Source organism: Micropterus dolomieu, unplaced genomic scaffold (assembly GCF_021292245.1).
Source record: "Micropterus dolomieu isolate WLL.071019.BEF.003 ecotype Adirondacks unplaced genomic scaffold, ASM2129224v1 contig_13767, whole genome shotgun sequence".
Classification (NCBI taxonomy): Eukaryota; Metazoa; Chordata; class Actinopteri; order Centrarchiformes; family Centrarchidae; genus Micropterus; species Micropterus dolomieu.
The window spans coordinates 13,719-32,584 of NW_025742753.1; the positions used below are offsets into that span (position 1 = coordinate 13,719).

Below are 18,866 nucleotides of genomic sequence, written 5' to 3' on the forward strand. Positions count from 1 at the left end.
AAACTGACTCTATTGTCTGTCTCTGGATCTGCTTTTGGATTCTCCTTAACTTTATCAACAGCAGCTGCAGTTTACAGAATGTTAGCTAGCAGCAGCTCACCATTTGCGACTTTTTATTTACTTCAGTCCCTCCCTCGCCCCTGACCCTGACCCTGACCTAACTACCACAACTACATGATGTAAAGCTAATGCTAACCTAATGCTAACCGTAACCCTCATTTATTTATTTATTCACAGTTGTACATCTTTTGTTGTGAGCGTTTCATGCTGATCCAAACTTTAAAGAGCTCTGGGAGTCATAAACATTGTAAAATTAATGGGACTCTCACTGCAGGAGTCTGAAATAACTCGCCCCACTCTGTAGGTGCAGAGTTGGTGATCCAGTATAAGGGCAAAACATGGTACGAGTAGGAGAACGCCACCTGGCCCAGCTGGCCCAGACGTGCGACCCATGTGATCATACTCAATGTGTGCAGAACTCGGTCCTCGGTCCAGTTTGTCCAACTCCACTCCTGTCCTGCAACACCAGGTGAGTCCCCACAACATGCTGGCATGTCAGGTTTGGGTGCCAACAATGTTATGTAATGCAAATGTACACACACTTAAGGACATAGGTTTCCATCTGTTCAGCCAATTGCTTTATTGGTGTGGAACAACAGATGTTCTTTATTAACCTTTTGATTATAAATACGAGAGAGAGACATCAGAGAGTCCAGACACACAGACATCTGGATTTTCATCAACACACTTCAGCAGAAATCTGACAATGAAGGTAATTTTTTAACTTTAATTTTAGCTCTCTGTCTAAATGTTTATCAGCAGTTTTAACAGATTAACAGATAAAGTAAGATTATTTAAAGTGCATATGTGCATTTAATTAAAGTTTATTTTATCTGCTCACAACAACACTTAAACACTTTTTTAAATATTGAAAGGTAAACCTTCAGCACCAACCACAGCAGGGTCTACCTGCTCTGCTGCAGAGACGAAACCTCAGAAAATCTTTAAATTCTACATTAAAAAAACTAAATAACCTGTCTGTTCCAGCTGGTATCAGTCGTCTTCCTCCTCCTGGCTCCTCTGTTGAGCAGCTGCAAGCCCCTCGTCCTCCCACTGGACTGCAGTGACATCTATAACCATGCTAACCGCCAACCCAGTGGAGTGTACACCATCTATCCCATCGGAGCCACCTCTGCTGTCCAGGTACACTTCATCCTCTCTGGGACATTAAGGAGATAAAAGTGTATGACTTTCAATAGAGTTAGTAACATGCAGTAATGGGATGCATCACCAGTAGTACTACTACAGGTTTATATATTTAATATTCCCAGGTGGATAAACTGACTAATGTGTGTGTGTGTCTGTGTGTAGGTGTACTGTGACATGGAGTCACTAGGAGGACGGTGGACGGTGAGTATTTTAACTCAAGTACCAAATCTGGCTCAGCAGTTCTCAAATCCAGGACCTGTTCAGACTGATCAGAGGCCTCCCATGAATTCTACCAAGCTAGCTCTGCTGTTACACAATCAATGATCAGTGCACAACTTCCTTCAGTCGGTACGCCTTGTTAACCAAAGATATTGATGGAATGTAGGGGAATACATTTGATGCAGCAACCAGTTGAGACCAGGAACGAGACAGGAGAACTGACCTGATGCACAAAGTGGTTTGTACTAAAGCCAGCTGTTTAAGACACAGACTACTCAGAGACTGCTCACTACAGGTGTGATGATCATTTTAAAGAGTCTATGTGCATCAATAAACCCTGTGTTCACAGACAGGATTCTGACTTTCATTAAAGAACTTAAAGCAGACCACATTTTCCTCCACAGGAATTAGCTCAACACAACAGGACATAACTTCTAAAGTGGCAGAGGTCTACTGAGGCAGATTTAGCAGTGGGACAGTTGTTGTCTGTTAGCTAAACCATGCTAGTCGGGTTAGCCCGTCAACATATAGGGCGAATGCAAATGATAAATAAGAGCTCATCAACAGAGACCCTCCCATGTTATTTACATCTACTGTTCGGGAGGGTTAAGACAAGATATGATAAGAAATACTTTATTGTCCCCGAAGGGAAATTTGTTTTGGACAGCTTTACAAGACAACACAAAATACAGAAATAAAGCATCTCTCACACATATTCTAATGCAACACAACACATTCTGTCGCATACATTAGACAGTTCCCTATATAGTAGCACAATATCTCCTTCTTCAATGCCTGCCTGGGTTCTCGTTTCCCAGTAAGTTCCTGCAACACCAGACAAAGAGTGGCGGATCAGACTGACTTTTTTCATCCAAAGCTGGGTGTTGTCACGTCTCTGGAGACACAAACCATCAACATGCTACCATTTAATATTTTAAAACCCATGAATCGTGGGGCAAATAAGAGTTTGCAGCAGTGAGGTAATACTTTACTCTATCTTTCCTACTCTTGAGGTGCTATTTCTTTGCACTTTTACTGAGCAATCCATTAGAATGTGAAGGCTGGCTGAGCGAGATCAAACAACTGGGTGTGTGTCCCACCCACTGAAACCAAGCTTTTGTCTTGTTAATCCGGAGGGCGATCCAAAGCATTTAGCAGAGTACTTGTACTCCTGTTGTACTCTTAAACACAGGACAAGAATCGTGGGGCAAATAAGAGTTTGCAGCAGTGAGTTAATCCGGAGGGCGATCTCAGCTGTGTGCAATCATTCTTAATGCCTAACACCTGTGTGCAATTAGACTCACAGTACTTCAGTGAAACCTACCACCGAAGCGTCAGCGTCAGCTCCTTGGGTAAAGACCAGCGAGTCTACCTGTGCGAGTCCACTGAGCAAGGCCGCCTACATGAGAAGCTTTTTCCCTTTCTGAGGCACACCTACTCACCTAAAGCTGACAGCTACAACAACACTCAGGCCATGTGCTACCACACTATTCCTGTTGTCTCCGGTCCACGCAAGAGGTATCATGCCATCAGGCACAGAAACCAGGCACTCCTCAAGCCTTTAAAACAGGCACCACCCACATCTGTTTACTTTTCTGTTGGGTCATGGAACTGCCAGTCTGCAGTTAACAAAGCTGACTTCATCACTGCTTATGCTAACACATTATCTCTCGGGCTACTGGCGCTCACTGAGACCTGGATCAAACCAGAAAACTCTGCTACCCCCTCTGCGCTGTCCACCAATTACTCTTTCACCCACACCTCCCGGCCGTCTGGGAGGTGTGGGTGAAAACACTCAAACTCAACCATTGTAGCAGTCCTACTACATCTGTTCCTCTGCCCTCCCAGGTCAGTGGTTGTTCACTCTCCTCGTTTACTCCTCTCACAGAGAGCGAAGTATCAGAACTCCTGACCCGTAGCCATCCCACTACATGCCCACTGGACCCGATTCCTATGAATCTCCTCCAAGCCATATCTCATGTGATAAATACTTTTCTGGCTTCAGGAACCTTCCTTACCACTTTCAAAAGGGCCCGGGTTACACCTTTGTTCAAAAAGCCCTCACTTGACCCAACTCAAGTTGAGAACTATCGACCAGTGTCTCTTCTACCTTTTTTATCCAAAACTATTGAACGGGCAGTCTTCAAACAGGTCTCAAAATTCCTCTCAGTGAATGACCTCCTAGATCCATATCAGTCTGGTTTTAAGAGTGCCCACTCTACTGAAACGGCTCTTCTGTCTGTAACAGAAGCCCTAAGGTCAGCTAAAGCTGCAGCCCAATCCTCGGTTCTTATCCTGCTTGACCTATCAGCTGCCTTTGACACAGTCAACCACAGGATCCTGCTATCCGCTCTCTCAGCAATGGGCATCTCGAGTAAAGCACTACTATGGTTCGAATCCTACCTCTCGGGACGTTCCTACAATGTTTTGTGGCAAGGACAATTATCCTCCTCCCACTGCCTCACCACAGGGGTGCCCCAAGGCTCAGTGCTTGGGCCCCTTCTCTTCTCAATTTACACCACCTCACTGGGGCCGATCATTCGCTCGCACGGCTTCTCTTACCACTGCTACGCAGACGACACGTAACTCTACCTATCCTTCCCGCCAGGCGATCCCACTGTCTCGGCGCAGATCACGGACTGTCTATCAGACATATCTGCATGGATGAAGGCTTGCCACCTTCAACTAAACCTCTCTAAGACTGAACTCTTGGTCATTCCAGCCAAGCAATCTGTCCACCACAACATCAAACTACAAATTGACTCTGCAACCATCACTCCAACCAAGGTGGTGAGAAACTTGGGTGTGATGATTGATGGCCAGCTGTCCTTTTCAGACCATGTTGCTACTGTCTCTCGGTCATGCCGCTTTTCTCTATACAACATAAGGAAAATCAGGCCCTACCTTACTCCGTACGCCACCCAGCTTCTGGTACAGGCCATGGTTATCTCTTGCATCGACTATTGCAATGCCCTCCTAGCAGGTCTCCCAGCTTGTGCGGTGAAACCCTTACAAATGGTTCAGAACGCAGCAGCGCGTCTGGTTTTTGATCAGCCCAAAAGGACTCATGTCACTCCATTACTCAGTGACCTCCACTGGCTCCCCATGGCCTCCAGAATCAAATTCAAGTCACTAATGCTTGCATACAGAGTGACTACTGGGTCTGCACCCATCTACCTAAACTCCATAATACAAACTTATGTTCCTTCTCGGCCGCTACGCTCCTCCAATGAACACCGTCTGGCTCTGCCATCCCATTGAAAGCAATCCCAGTCCTGGCTATTCTCATCTGTGACACCACGATGGTGGAACGAGCTACCACACGCCATCAGAGCAGGGGCGTCCCTCTCTAACTTCAAGAAGCTCTTGAAAACTCATCTCTTCCGAGAACAGTTCCTCTTACAACACCTCCAACTCCTAACCTCTAACATGCACTTCCTGTGCTCTTCTTCTTCTATCCTCTACATTGATCTTGTATTGATTGCACTTTTTGTTATGATTGCACTTTTTTGTTAACTCTTACTTCCTTCCCTAGGTATCTACCCCATTGATGTGATATGTACTGTGAGCTCTTACTAGTATTTATTGCTGCTCTTACTAGTATGTATTGTGAGTTGTAGATCTGTAGTTGATGCTCTGTTGATGCTTGTATGTTGTTCCTCAAATGTAAGTCGCTTTGGATAAAAGTGTCTGCCAAATGAGTAAATGTAATGTAAATGTAAAACAGCATCACCCAAATGTGTCTATTACAGCACTCAATTCTCGCTGTAATGTTACTTGACTTGTGCATCAATGTGTCCGTTGTTCCTGACCAAAATAAACTTATCCAGCAGCTTATTTATGTGATGGACTTCCTGAATGTAGTCCAAGGAAAATTAAATATCAAGGGCCACAGGACTTAGTTGAAGATACTCGAAGATGTTTCGTCCCTCATCCCGGAACGATCAAAAGTTAGCGTTTGTTTAGTTTCCTTACTGCAGGTAAGACTCAGCAGTTTACCTACATCTGAAGGATAAACAACACTCGTTTGAGGACCACCAGGTGCACATGTTAGACAGAGAGGACAGATGGTTTGAAAGAGGTGTCATGGAAGCCATTTACAGCTGGGTTGAGAAGCCGTCGCTTAACAGGGTAGGGGTCTGCAACACCAATTATCCCCCACTTACAATGCAGTCCTTTTGGTTGTTCAGACTTGGCCTCAGGTGGCTTTAACGACCATATCAACTGTCGTTACAACAGCCAGGAGCACTAACAAACCAGCAGTATTCATAATCTTCACAAAAACCCAACAAATAGCTGAGTTTCCCTACCAGTCAGTCAGAACTGAAGAAGTCTCGAAAACAAAGTCTCGAAAACAAAGTCACAAAACGTCTTCAACGATCTTCCACCAAGTCCAGCTGCACTTGATTTGAACATTTCTTGGATAGCTATGACCTGGATGACTGAGGACCTTCACAGACTTCCTGAATGAAGGCTTACCATTGGTTCAAACCTTGTTGTCTGGAAATATGAGCTGTCAGGTATCTAGTGTGTTTAGCTAGTTCTCCCTCCATCCCGTCCCCCCCAGGTGTTCCAGAGGAGGATGGACGGCACCGTGAACTTCTACAGGGGCTGGGATCAGTACAAGATGGGCTTTGGTAGCGCTGCTGGAGAGTACTGGCTCGGTGAGAAACCAAACCTAACTAACACTAATGTGACTTTGTGAAACTCACTGTTCATAACATTCAAACATTAAACTGAAGTTTGCAGGTGTAAGGATCCAGTCAGCTCATGGTTTAGTACAGTACATGATGTTGATGGTTAGAAACTCTCACTTTTACGACCACCTCATGAGTTTCTGTGTGTTTGTGTTCAGGTCTTGAGACTCTCTTCCACCTGACTCTGAGGAAGAAGTACGAGCTGCTGGTCGACATGGAGGACTTCAGTGGAAACAAAGCGTTCGCTCGTTACTCCTCGTTCTCCATCGACCCAGAGTCCTACGGATACAGACTGCATGTATCTGGATTCATTAATGGAGGGGCAGGTGAGGAAGCAACAGAAGTTCTTTTGTGTTTTTCTGAGTTTCCACAGGAAGGTGATTTTCCCTAAAGTCTCTCTGAAGGACTGGCCTTATACTGGATTATTTGTTGCAGAGCTGCACCAATCAGTGGTCTGTTTCATGAATCACATTCAGGTGTCTGTACCCCAGAGACTCTCTGCAGTCCATTTATCTGGACTCACTCTAAGTTGTTATGTTGCAGTAACAGAAGTATAGTTAGTATCTGTAGGAGTCATAGCCGAGATAAATACCAGTACCCGTCATCGACACCACCTGTCAGGTTTGAACTGATTATAAACTGGATTTAATTCATTCTTTAATGATTACTTCCAGCAATCTACATTTTTTAATTACCTTTAGTGAACTGTTTGCTAACCAGTTTTCACTGAGCAGGAAGCTCCAGGTGTGAAAAGCGAAGCCAATGTGGAAGTGCCATCAACCTGCATTCTTTCTCACGGCCAGCAGGGGGAGACTCCACCGGTTGCTAAAAAAATTCTGATTGTATAGAAGTCTATGAGAAAAAAACATCTTGTTTTAAGCCTGTTTGTCACTAGACTAATGAGCATCAAAGTTAATATCCCAGTTAACATGCATTACAGATGCTCCTTGCCAACCAAGCTAGTTAGCTCCATCCGCTTGTCTAAATATGGTCAATTGAGGTTCAAAAATCCAAGATGGCGACTGCTAAAATGGCATACTGGAGGTTTCAAAACTGTAGTCCACAAAACAATGGGTGACTTTACGGTGGTTGCGCTCACTTTTTATTTTATACAGTCTGTGGTTTATATGTACTCTCAATTGTGTCATGTGGTGTTCATCGGAAATATTGTTTTAATTCAATCAATTAAATCAAATTAACCATTAAACTTCAACAGTCTATGGGTATGTTAGTTTAGAAGTTTTGTTAGTAGTAATACTTAGGTGGACAGAGATGAATTAAACTTGTTTCTGTAGGAGACTCTTTGAGTTATCACAATGGACAGAAGTTCACCACCTTCGACAAAGACCAGGACCCCTATTCCGGCAACTGTGCCAAATTACGTCTGGGAGCGTTCTGGTACAACAGCTGTCACTATGCAAACCCCAACGGGGTTTATCGTTGGGGGGCTGACGGCACTGTCTCTTATGTTGGAGTGGAGTGGTACCATTGGAAAACTTGGAACTACTCCCTGAAGACCATCAGCATGAAGATCCGTCCTGTGCAGTAGTTCTCCAGGACCAACGTACAGCAGAATATCAGCAGTTGATCTCTCTCACTTATCTAGAACATAATCTGACATGATGTTTAGATGGAAACAGACACATAGAGTCTGATAACATGTTGATAACTGCATTAACTGCCAACACAATTAATAGCAAAGCAAAAACACTTCTGCTTTAGAAGAATAAAAGCATGTATTTTCAAAATAAAAGCTTCTTAAGAAAAGCAAGTCAACATGTTTAATGTACGTCAATAGTTGACATGAATATTTCCATCTAAAGTAAAAGTCAAACTAACTAGTTTCAACACAACGTTTGGTGGAGGTTTGAAACCCTAATGTGAATCATTATCTGCTGTACGCTGACAATAAATGAGAAGCTGAGCATGAAGCTGATCTGATGTCTTCACTGTGTCTCCTGTGTCTCTGTCTGGATTCTCTCTGGTCAGAAGTTCAGAGGTCTCTTTCCTTCCTGTTCACAAACACAAATGATCATGAGTCGCTGCCCTCTGGTGGTCACAGTTACTGCTAAACTTCTTTATATACTATTAGTAGTACTTTAATTTTCAATATACCTTCTGCAGGGACAAAAATACACAAACAAATACAGAGTTCTGAGAGATCAAAACTGATATTAACAGTCATGTTAATGTCATAAATATACACTCAGTTCTAAATCAGTTTGCACCATGGTAGTATTTAAACTGCTTTTTAAACTGTTAGTAGTGGTTTAATAAAACATCATGAGAACATTTCCACCTGACACCAAGTGATGGGATGAATTTCATATATACTTTTATTATAAAACACACATTCTCACAGTGACACTGGGCCTACACTACACCAGTAAGGTTGATTTTCTCTAAAATATGTTACTTTTTTATAGAATTTATCTTTGGTTCATTCTTAAAATATTTAAATAGACTGACTCGTTGTTGTTTTGCTGTATTTGTAGTCAGTTTTGTTTCTGCAGTTATCTGATCAGCCATTATAAATGTCCTCCTTTGTGTTCAGTTATATTCCATCAATAGGACGTTACCACAACCTGGGTTAAATAAATAGTTCTGTAACTACTGAGCAAACTCCATTTCCTGAGGAAGATGATAAAATACAGTCAAAATAAGCAGTCAGTTATTATTCATATAATCACCGATCTATAATCTACATCTGAGTGAAGCTCAGGGGTCTGACCTTTGCAGTTACAGACTGTTCCTAAATCTCACATTTGATACTGACTTTTTTAGTCTTTTTTGTTTGTTTGTTTTAATGAACTAATTAATTAATTGTAGTTTTTTCCCCCTATTAATATACACACATACATATACGGTTTTATTTGTTCATTTTATTTAAATTTTTTAATATATTTTTTTTAGTTACTGTGTCATTTACTTTTTTTTGTTTTTCAACACACACACACACACACGCTTACTGATTTATTTATTTACTCTTTTTAAAAATATTTTTTTTACAGAATTTCTATATTTTATATATTTTTTTATTATTATTATTTTATTTTGTATTAACACACGCAAACAACTTTTGCTCTTTTCTTTTCTTATATAATGAAATGTATGAAATTAATTGTCCTCATGTACTTTATATACAGCTTTGGCAATATTGTTGCTATACATTCATGCCAATAAAGCTAATCTGAATTTGACTGTTCATCAGGTAGATATCAGCTGAACTGCTCCGATAGATCTGAGCTGTAAACAGACCTCGGATCAGACTCGCTAAAAACAAACACACTTTGTCTCCTGGTTTCACACTGAAAGCTCAGATCTGTTTCCTCTGTGGTGTCTTGGAGTCCAGGATGTTGCTGTGGCTCATGGAAACAGACCTCAGACCAAATGTTGGAAGTTGTTTTTCATCATCCAGTCAGTCATGGCAGCTGCAAGACCGTTTATAATGCTGTTCTGTCTCATTTCCAGAAAATCATGAAAAGAAAACCTGGTAGTGTCACGATTAGTGGTGTGGAGGCAGGTTGGAGGACCCAAACACAGGACACAGAGCGGAGCAGGTAAAGTTCAACGGGGGTTTATTGATGGAAAACGAACTGCAGGCAGGCAGGCAGGCAGGCAGGCAGGCAGGCAGGCAGGCAGGCAGGCAGGCAGGCAGGCAGGCAGGCAGGCAGGCAGGCAGGCAGGCAGGCAGGCAACGCACAACAGACTGGGGGGTAACATGAACAATGACCCGACAAAGACAAGACAGAAACACCAGGTATATATACACAGGGACAAACGAGCAGGGTGGGAGCAACACAGGTGAAAGACATGAGACTAACGAGGCAGAGAGAGAGCAGAGGAAAACAGAGACTTGACATGACAAGCAGACCTGGGGCAGAGTGAATAAGCGAGAACACAGAACTAGAACACAGTACAGAGCTTAACAGAGAACACAAGAAGAACACTAAAGGCATGAACTAACGTACAAGACTAAGAACATGACATGGAATCAAAGACCAACTAAATAACAGATAATGAACTGACCACACAACAGACTAAATAGCAGATACTGGACACCAGACAGGACCCAAAACTCAACTAAGGCAGATACCAAACCCAAAAGTGCAACACAAAGGATGGCCAACCGGCAGAGCGTGACAGGTAGTTACTAAAAAGTTTTAAACTTAGTGAAGGATTTCCAAACAGCTGGTCCAACCCAGTCCTGAGGTTAAATCACTTCTCTTTCATATTTCATACCAGTGCTGCAATTGCTCTGATTCACACATCTGATTGGCTCTTTCTCCATAGCAACAGCAGCTGAGGATCATGGGTATTGTAGTACTTAGAGCCGTCCATTAAACTGACAGAAAAATAAGATAAACTGGGGACCAACATAAACCTACAGTCTGGTTACATTATCCAGAAAGTCCTGTGTGTCTGTGTTGATGATCAAGTTTCAGAACTAGATCTGGGACCACGCCCTCACCTCATCCCATTTCTGCACATGAAGTACTTAACCACACTGTTTCCATGCACTTCCCCATGACTCAGTTTTCACATGAGCTGTGACAAACTAGTTATTTAGAAAGAAAATTGCTCACGTCTAATAAATGGACCCAGAACTCCTACTCAATCTGATGGACAGCAAAAGGTTCGAAGATGAGCAGCCAACTACTGATGTACCTGAGTCTTCTTCATCTTCTGACCAACTTTGTTGGCTGCAGTCTGCTATCCACATTCCCTGGTGCTCCCAGCTCTCAGTCTCCAACAACTCCAATATTGTCAGGCCTTTGCTTCCCAGCAGCTCCGGGGGAAGATCCCAGCTTCAGTGCTCGGGGCACAAAATCACTTCCAGTAGCCTTTTTCCGCCCTGCGCAACATCCGGGTGCTCGAATGACAAGTGAAGGTATGACCACTCGCACTCACCAAGCCAACACTCTGATTGTCTCTCCCCTCCAAGAATTTCCAAGTGGACAGTGGTTCACCTGAAACAAGCACTCAGCAAGCGAAACATCCCTTTTCACCAAAAGTGAAACGTTTCAAGGACTCTCTACAAAACACTGAGATTCCTAAGTACCTCCAGGTCACCAATGCCACTAAAGGGACAATGCCAATGATCTCACAGCGCGTCCCACAGCAGTTGAGCATTACCTCACATCAGTCGTCCCAGAGGGCCAGGTCAGAGCAAACTCTGATCCTTTCTCGATTCCTTGAGCTACACTAACAACCAGAGGACATGCATTCCCCCTTCCGGACTGACAGGAGTCAGCAGGTGAGGCTGGGGAACACCACATCCAGCACCCGGACTATCAGCACTGGCACCCCCCAGGGGTGTGTGCTCTCCCCACTGCTCTTCTCCCTCTACACCAACGACTGCACCTCAGGAGACCCATCTGTCAAACTCCTGAAGTTCGCTGACGACACAACGGTCATTGGCCTCATCCGGGACGGTGACCAATCGGCCTACAGACGGGAGGTTGATCAGCTGGCTCTCTGGTGCGGTCAGAACAACCTGGAGCTTAACACGCTCAAAACTGTGGAGATGATCGAGGACTTCAGGAGGAGCCCCCCCACTCTGCCCCCCATCACCATACTCAACATCCCTGTGTCTGCTGTGGAATCTTTCATGTTTCTGGGATCCACTATATCCCAGGACCTGAAGTGGGAGCCCAACACGGACACCATCATCAAGAAGGCCCAGCAGAGGACGTACTTCCTGCGTCAGCTCAGGAAGCTCAACCTGCCTAAGGACCACTCACTTTAGGTTGTTATGTTGCAGTAACAGAAGTACAGATAGTATCTGTAGGAGTCATAGCTGAGATAAATACCAGTACCCGTCATCGACACCACCTGTCAGGTTTGAACTGATATTAAAGTGGAAATAATTTATATATTAATGTTGATTTTTTTAGCTATTTTATTTTTTATTATTCGATTAATATAACAATGGTAATACAAAAAACTCATTATTAATTCAATATTTTATTAAATCATCCTGATAAAGTGACACATAAAGCACACTGATGATAAAAGTGGCATTTTAAAAAATGTCTCGGATATAGATTTATTTCATTACTGAGAAATAATCAGTCAGGATATTATCAGCCTGATTAAAATGTGACCTCTGGTATCTGTGGATCCATCCATTGTCAACCGCTTATCCTGCGTACAGCGTCACGGGGGGCTGGAGCCAATCCCAGCTGACATCGGGCGAAAGGCGGGGTACATCCTGGACAGGTCGCCAGTCCATCACAGGGCCAGTGTCTGTGGATGAGTTTGTAAAATATAAGATTTTCCTACATTTCATCCAGGTGAAACACTGAGTAGATCAGAGATCGACCTGCTGGTGACTTCAGCTGTCTGGACCATAACTGGTCTCATCAGTCTGTCTGATAGAAGAATGCAGACTGTGAAAAGTTCAGCTGATACTTATAGATAATGCAAATTTACTAACCCTGTGGTTCTTCTGTGTGTCTGTAGGAGACTCCTTGAGTCTTCACAACGGACAGAAGTTCACCACCTTTGACAAAGACCAGGACACCTGGCCCGGTAACTGTGCCAGATCATTCCTGGGGGCGTTCTGGTACAACAACTGTCACTATACAAACCCTAACGGGGTTTATCGCTGGGGGGCTGACAGCACTATCTATGCTGTTGGAGTGGAGTGGTACCATTGGAAGGGTAATAACTACTCCCTGAAGACCTTCAGCATGAAGATCCGTCCTGTGCAGTAGTTCTCCAGGACCAACGTACAGCAGAATATCAGCAGCTGATCTCTCTCACTTATCTAGAACATAATTTCACAAGATGTTTAGATGGAAACAGCATTAACACAATTTATAGAGGGGGAAAAGATAAAGAAACCGTTAAAAGAATAAAAGCATGCGTGTCTTTCTCTGTGGATTTTCAAAAATTAAAGCTTCCTCAGAAAAGCCAGTCAAAATGTAAAATGGACATCGATAGTTGATGTGAATATTTCCAGTTAAAATAAGAGTTTGTTTGTGTGTGTGAGCAGCTGCTGGCTGGAAAGTCTTCAGTCAAACAGCTGTTGGTGTAGAGAAATGAGTCTCTGCTGGTTCAGATGTTACCTTCAGTCTGCTGGCTGCAACTAAACACACTCAGCTTTAAAGTCAAACTCACTAGTTTCAACACAACGTTTGGTGGAGGTTTGAAACCCTAATGTGAATCATTATCTGCTGTACGCTGACAATAAATGAGAAGCTGAGCATGAAGCTGATCTGATGTCTTCACTGTGTCTCCTGTGTCTCTGTCTGGATTCTCTCTGGTCAGAAGTTTGGATGTCTCTTTCCTTCCTGTTGACAAAGAGAAATGATCATGAGTCGCTGCCCTCTGGTGGTCACAGTGACAAACTCCAGCTCCTCCTTCTGCAGAGACAAAAATCTTTTTCTTGCGATGAAATTGTGGGAATAAGTAAAAATTGCAAAGGTGGATTTTTAACTTGATGGAAATGTTATATTTTACTGTGTTTACTGTTTTACCTTTATATGCCTTACTATAATTGTTACGTCAAATTACAGTCCAACAACATTGACAACGGAACAACTTCTCTCTGTGATTATGGTCAGTAGTGATGAAACACACTCTGCAGAGCAGTTTGTCCATTTGGGCTACTGTAGAAACATGGCGGTGCAACATGGTGGCGTCCATGTGAGAGGAGCCGCGGTTATGTAAGTAAAGTTTATTTGTGTAGCAACTTTAACAGATAAAAACCACAAAGTGCTTCACAGTAAAATGTAATACAACAAAGTAAAATACAATGTATGAAACATAGAAACAAAAACCATAAAATACCTCCTTCTAACTAAAAGCCTGCTTGAATAGCAGCGTCTTCAGTTGCTTTTTAAAAGAATCAACAGAATTCACACAGCGTAGAAAGGGAGGCAAAGCCTTCCACAGCCTCGGTGCCGCTGCTTGGAACGAACGATCCCCTCTGGTTTTAAAATGAGTCTAGGGAACCACTAACAACCTTTGACCTGATGACCTCAAACTACGGGTCGAAGTATGAAGCTGTATCAACTCAGAGACGTAGGGAGGAACCTGACCGTGCAGGGCTCTAAAAGCAAGGACCAGGATTTTAAAGTGAATTCTATACTGGACTGGTAACCAGTGAAGTGCTGCTAAAACAGGAGTGATGTGTGCTCTTTTGTTAATGTGAGTTAAAAGCCTTGCAGCAGAGTTCTGAACAGCCTGGAGACGGTAAAGCTCCTTCTTGCTCAAACAAGTAAAAAGACTGTTACAGCAATGTAAAGGAGAGGAAATAAAAGCATGAATGATCATCTCCAACTCACCCTTCGACACCAGTGTTCTTAATTTGGAAATATTCCTTAGTTGGAAGAAACAGTTTCTGACTAGTTGTTTGGAGTGCTACTCTAAGGACATTGCTGAATCAAAAACTACACCTGAGCTCCTGAGGCTCAACAATATGCTGTTTAATCAGTTAATATGTAGATATAAATGTCTCATATAACATAACGGTTCATTATGTAAGGTCTTTCTACACCACTGAAAACATAGTTATGGATCTTATATTGAATTTCTGTCAATAGATCCTGTTTATTGATACTTAGTGTTCTCAGAGGCATCAGTACTGGTATTAATAGTCATGTTAATATCCACTTAGTTATAAAGCAACATGAACCACTGTACTATTTAAACTGCTTTAAATACTGACACAAGCTCACAGCGACACTGGGCTAAAAGTTCACCAGCAAGGCCGACTGTCTCTAAAATATGTTACTTTTTTATAATTTAGTTTTGGTTCATTGTTAAAATCAAATTCAAACAGATTGACTTGACTTGTTATTTTGTTTCTACAGTGACCTCCTGATAAGCAGTGGGGAAAAGATGGATGGATAATTCAACATGAAGCTGTATTTTTCTTTTTCAAAGCTGGTTTTAAATTGAACTGGAGCTCAGAAAGTTGCATGTATAACTAAGCTCTACTTCCTTTGGAATGAGCACACCCAGTTGTGTGTGTGTTTTTAGATGGGTCATGCAAACCCTCAGCAGATGGCTGCAGGCATTCACACTCGCCTGTACAGCCGAGCCTTCAAATGAGAGCTGAAATTCTGAACTCTTGTCTCACACTCGGGGCGGCTGTGGCTCAGGGGGTGGAGCGGGTTGCCCGTTAATTGGAAGGTCAGCGGTTCAATCCCCGGCTCCTCCAGGCTGCGTGTCAAAGCGTGCTTGGGCAAGATACTGAACCCTGAATTGAATATTATATATAATAATGTCATTTTCTGCACACTGGTCTTAGCACTTAAGCTCAGTGTATGAATGCAGTGTAAAAAAGTGCTTTGAGTGGTTGAAAAGACTGGAAAGGTGCTATATACAAATACAGAGCATACTCATCTTTTGATCTTCAACCCAAATAAACAACCAAAATAAAGGAATTTGCCTTAGCGTTACTTTAGGAGGAGACTGTATAGGAAAACACCTAATCATAAACACTGACGCTTCACTGTCAGAGTGAATTAATATAGATCATATGAGCAGTTATTGAAATGAAGCCATGTTCAGAGGAGAAAGTAGAAAGTAGTCCTTGAGTAAATGTACTCAGTTACTTTCCCCTGCGTCTCCTCAGCCTGAGATCACTGACACATTAAAGCTTCAACAGAGTCGATAATCAAATCAAGTCTGCTCCAGTTAGCCAACAGTGAAGTGAATCTGATGAGGGAATGAGATCAGGTGAGGAGGTGGGCGGGGCACTCAGGTGGAGGGGAAAGGAGGGACAGTCCGAGGACACCTGGTGGACGGAGGGGAAATAGCAATGAATGGGCCTGTGGAGTCACAAGGCTCTACTCGTGTCTCTCTTTGGTGCCTCAGAATCAGACAGAAATCAGAAATACTTTATTGATCCCCGAGGGGAAAATCTTTTGTCACAATTGCACACTTGTCAAGGTAGATAGAAGAGTATATAAACAGAAGAGTATAAATATAGAATATAAAGACAAATATAAAGGAGTGTGGGTATGTACAATATTTACATTATTAAGAATGATTATGGAGAACCAAAAAGGACTAGTGAATAAACAGCAGCAGAGAATACTGCACATTAATTATTAAACAGGTAATATTGGACAGAAAGTAGATAATGAGGTCTAGTTTAATAACTGACTAAGTGTCAGACACTTAGAGGGAGGAGTTATAAAGTTTGATGGCCACAGGCAGGAACGACTTCCTGTGGCGCTCTGTGGTGCATTCTGGGGGAATGAGTCTGTCACTGAAAGTGCTCCTGTGTTTGAGCAGCAGGTCATGGAGCGGGTGGGAGACATTGTCCAAGATGACATGTAGTTTGGACAGCGTCCTCCTCTCTGACACCACCGACAGAGAGTCCAGCTCCGCCCTCACAACGTCACTGGCCCTGGATCAGTTTGTTGAGTCTGTTGGCGTCCGCTACCCTCAGCCTGCTGTCCCAGCATGCAACAGCAAACAGGACAGCACAGACTCATAAAACATCCTCAGCATCGTCCTGCAGATGCTGAAGGACCTCAGCCTCCTCAGAGGCGGCTTTGGCCCTTCCTGTAGAGGCCTCAGTGTTCTTGGCCCAGTCCAGTTTATTGTCCATGTGCACTCCCAGGTTTTTGTAGTCCTCCACAATGTCCACAGGGACCCCCTGGATGGAAACAGGGGTCACTGGTGCCTTTGCTCTCCTTAGATCCACCACCAGCTCTTTAGTCTTTGTCACGTTGAGCTGTAGGTGGTGTAACGAGGCAAGATGTCTTCCACAGCACAGGGACCCTTTGGAGACATGGTGAAGGACTCCACATAGCTGGGGGGCACAGGCTTTGAGCACCCCGGGACACCATCAGGGCCTCCTCGAGATTAAACCAGGAAACGTGTTTTTAGGAGGAGACCTCCTCTCCTCTGAAGCCTCAGCTGAGGCTGAATCAGCTGATCCCAGCTGTCAATCATCTCTAACAGAAAGTTGTCTGAGGTCCTTTTGTTGTTCAGAGAATGGAAACAGATTTTTAACCAGATGTTGAATCAGAAATCGAATCAAACATGAAACTTGGGAGTGAAACACTTTAAAGACTTCGGTGAAGGCTGCTCTGTGTGTCCTCGCTCCTCGGAGAACAAATAAGAGAGTGGAGGTGCATCTCTCCTCCGCCCACCTGCCTGTCACCTGATCGACCTCAGCCCGCCATCTTGAAACATCGGTGGATCCTTTGCGTTTCTTTTCAGCACGGTGACGAATAAAATAGGACGATGACGAGGAGCTCAAGGAGAGGAATGGAGGAGATTTTCCTCGTAGTGCTTTTAGACTTCTTCTTAGGGTATTTACTTATAGTGGAGTATTTTCACAGAAAGGTATTGATAAAGTAAAGGATCAGGAATTTCTTTCAGTACTGCTGCAACTCAAAGACAAAATAATGCAAAACAAAGAAGACGTAGACTAAGGGAATCTGAAAGAAACAAAACTGCCTTGATCCTGCAGAGTATTGATACACACAGTATCTTATCGGTGTGAAGCAGCAGCTGTGCAGCTCTGACCTTCATGTTCAACAGAGAGTTTCATGCTGATCCAAACCTCACAGAGCTCTGAGTCACTAACATGGTCAGGAGAACGAACGAGACTTTAAGTGCAGCAGCCTGAAATATCTCTAAACATGGTCCAAGTACCACCCGGCCCAGCCGGCACAGACACGTGACCCGGTGAACACTCAGCGTGCGCAGACCTCAGTCCTCAACGGGACAACGGTCTGTGGAACCGCACTCCTGCCCTGCAGCACCCCCTCAGTGGAGGTGAGTCCCCACACCGTGATGGCGTCTCAGGTTTGGGTGCCAACAATGTTGTGTAATACAAATGCACACACAGTCAAGGACGTAGGTTTCCACCTGTTCTGCCAAATGTTGTATTGGTGTGAAAGCGCAGATTAATGATTCATTAATCTTTGGATTATAAATAAGAGAGAGAGACATCCGAGACATCAGAGCGTTCAGACACACCGACATCTGGATTTCCATCGGCAGAAATCTGACAATGAAGGTAAGTTTTTAACTTTAACTGTCTGTCTGAATGTTTATCAGCAGTTTGAACATGTTAACAGATTCAGTGAGATTATTTGAACTATTGTGTGCTGACATGTTTCTCCCTATTAAAGCTTAACACTATTTAGAGCTTCACTAGGCTGATTCAGCCTCTCTGGCTACCTGCGTACAATATCTCACAAAGTGAGTCCATCCCTCACATTTCTGTAAATATCTGATTCTATCTTTTCATGTTTCAACACTGAAGAAATTACACTTTGCTCCAATGTAAAGTAGTGAGCGTGCAGCTTGTATAACAGTGTAAAGTAGTGAGCATACAGCTTGTATAACAGCGTAAAGTAGTGAGCGTGCAGCTTGTATAACAGTTTAAAGTAGTGAGCGTGCAGCTTGTATAACGGTGTAAAGTAGTGAGCGTGCAGCTTGTATAACAGTGTAAAGTAGTGAGCGTACAGCTTGTATAACAGTGTAAAGTAGTGAGCGTACAGCTTGTATAACAGTGTAAAGTAGTGAGCGTGCAGCTTGTATAACAGTGTAAAGTAGTGAGCGTACAGCTTGTATAACAGTGTAAAGTAGTGAGCGTACAGCTTGTATAACAGTGTAAAGTAGTGAGCGTGCAGCTTGTATAACAGTGTAAAGTAGTGAGCGTACAGCTTGTATAACAGTGTAAAGTAGTGAGCGTGCAGCTTGTATAACAGTGTAAAGTAGTGAGCGTGCAGCTTGTATAACAGTGTAAAGTAGTGAGCG

General features: G+C 43.3%; 2 protein-coding genes across 2 annotated transcripts; both read left to right on the forward strand.

Annotated features, from left to right (window-relative positions):
- Positions 1 to 705: 705 nt before the first annotated feature.
- LOC123966587 (microfibril-associated glycoprotein 4-like) lies at positions 706 to 8,056 on the forward strand. Its single transcript, XM_046042725.1, has 6 exons — positions 706 to 772; positions 1,048 to 1,203; positions 1,372 to 1,410; positions 5,996 to 6,092; positions 6,284 to 6,451; positions 7,421 to 8,056. Exons 1-6 carry the CDS (start codon positions 767 to 769, stop codon positions 7,672 to 7,674), a joined length of 720 nt encoding a protein of 239 aa, XP_045898681.1. The 5' UTR covers positions 706 to 766; the 3' UTR covers positions 7,675 to 8,056.
- Positions 8,057 to 9,549: 1,493 nt separating this feature from the next.
- LOC123966586 (techylectin-5B-like) lies at positions 9,550 to 13,342 on the forward strand. Its single transcript, XM_046042723.1, has 3 exons — positions 9,550 to 9,566; positions 9,669 to 9,685; positions 12,591 to 13,342. The coding sequence occupies exons 1-3, from the start codon at positions 9,550 to 9,552 to the stop codon at positions 12,842 to 12,844; spliced, it is 288 nt and encodes a 95-aa protein (XP_045898679.1). The 3' UTR covers positions 12,845 to 13,342.
- Positions 13,343 to 18,866: the final 5,524 nt, after the last annotated feature.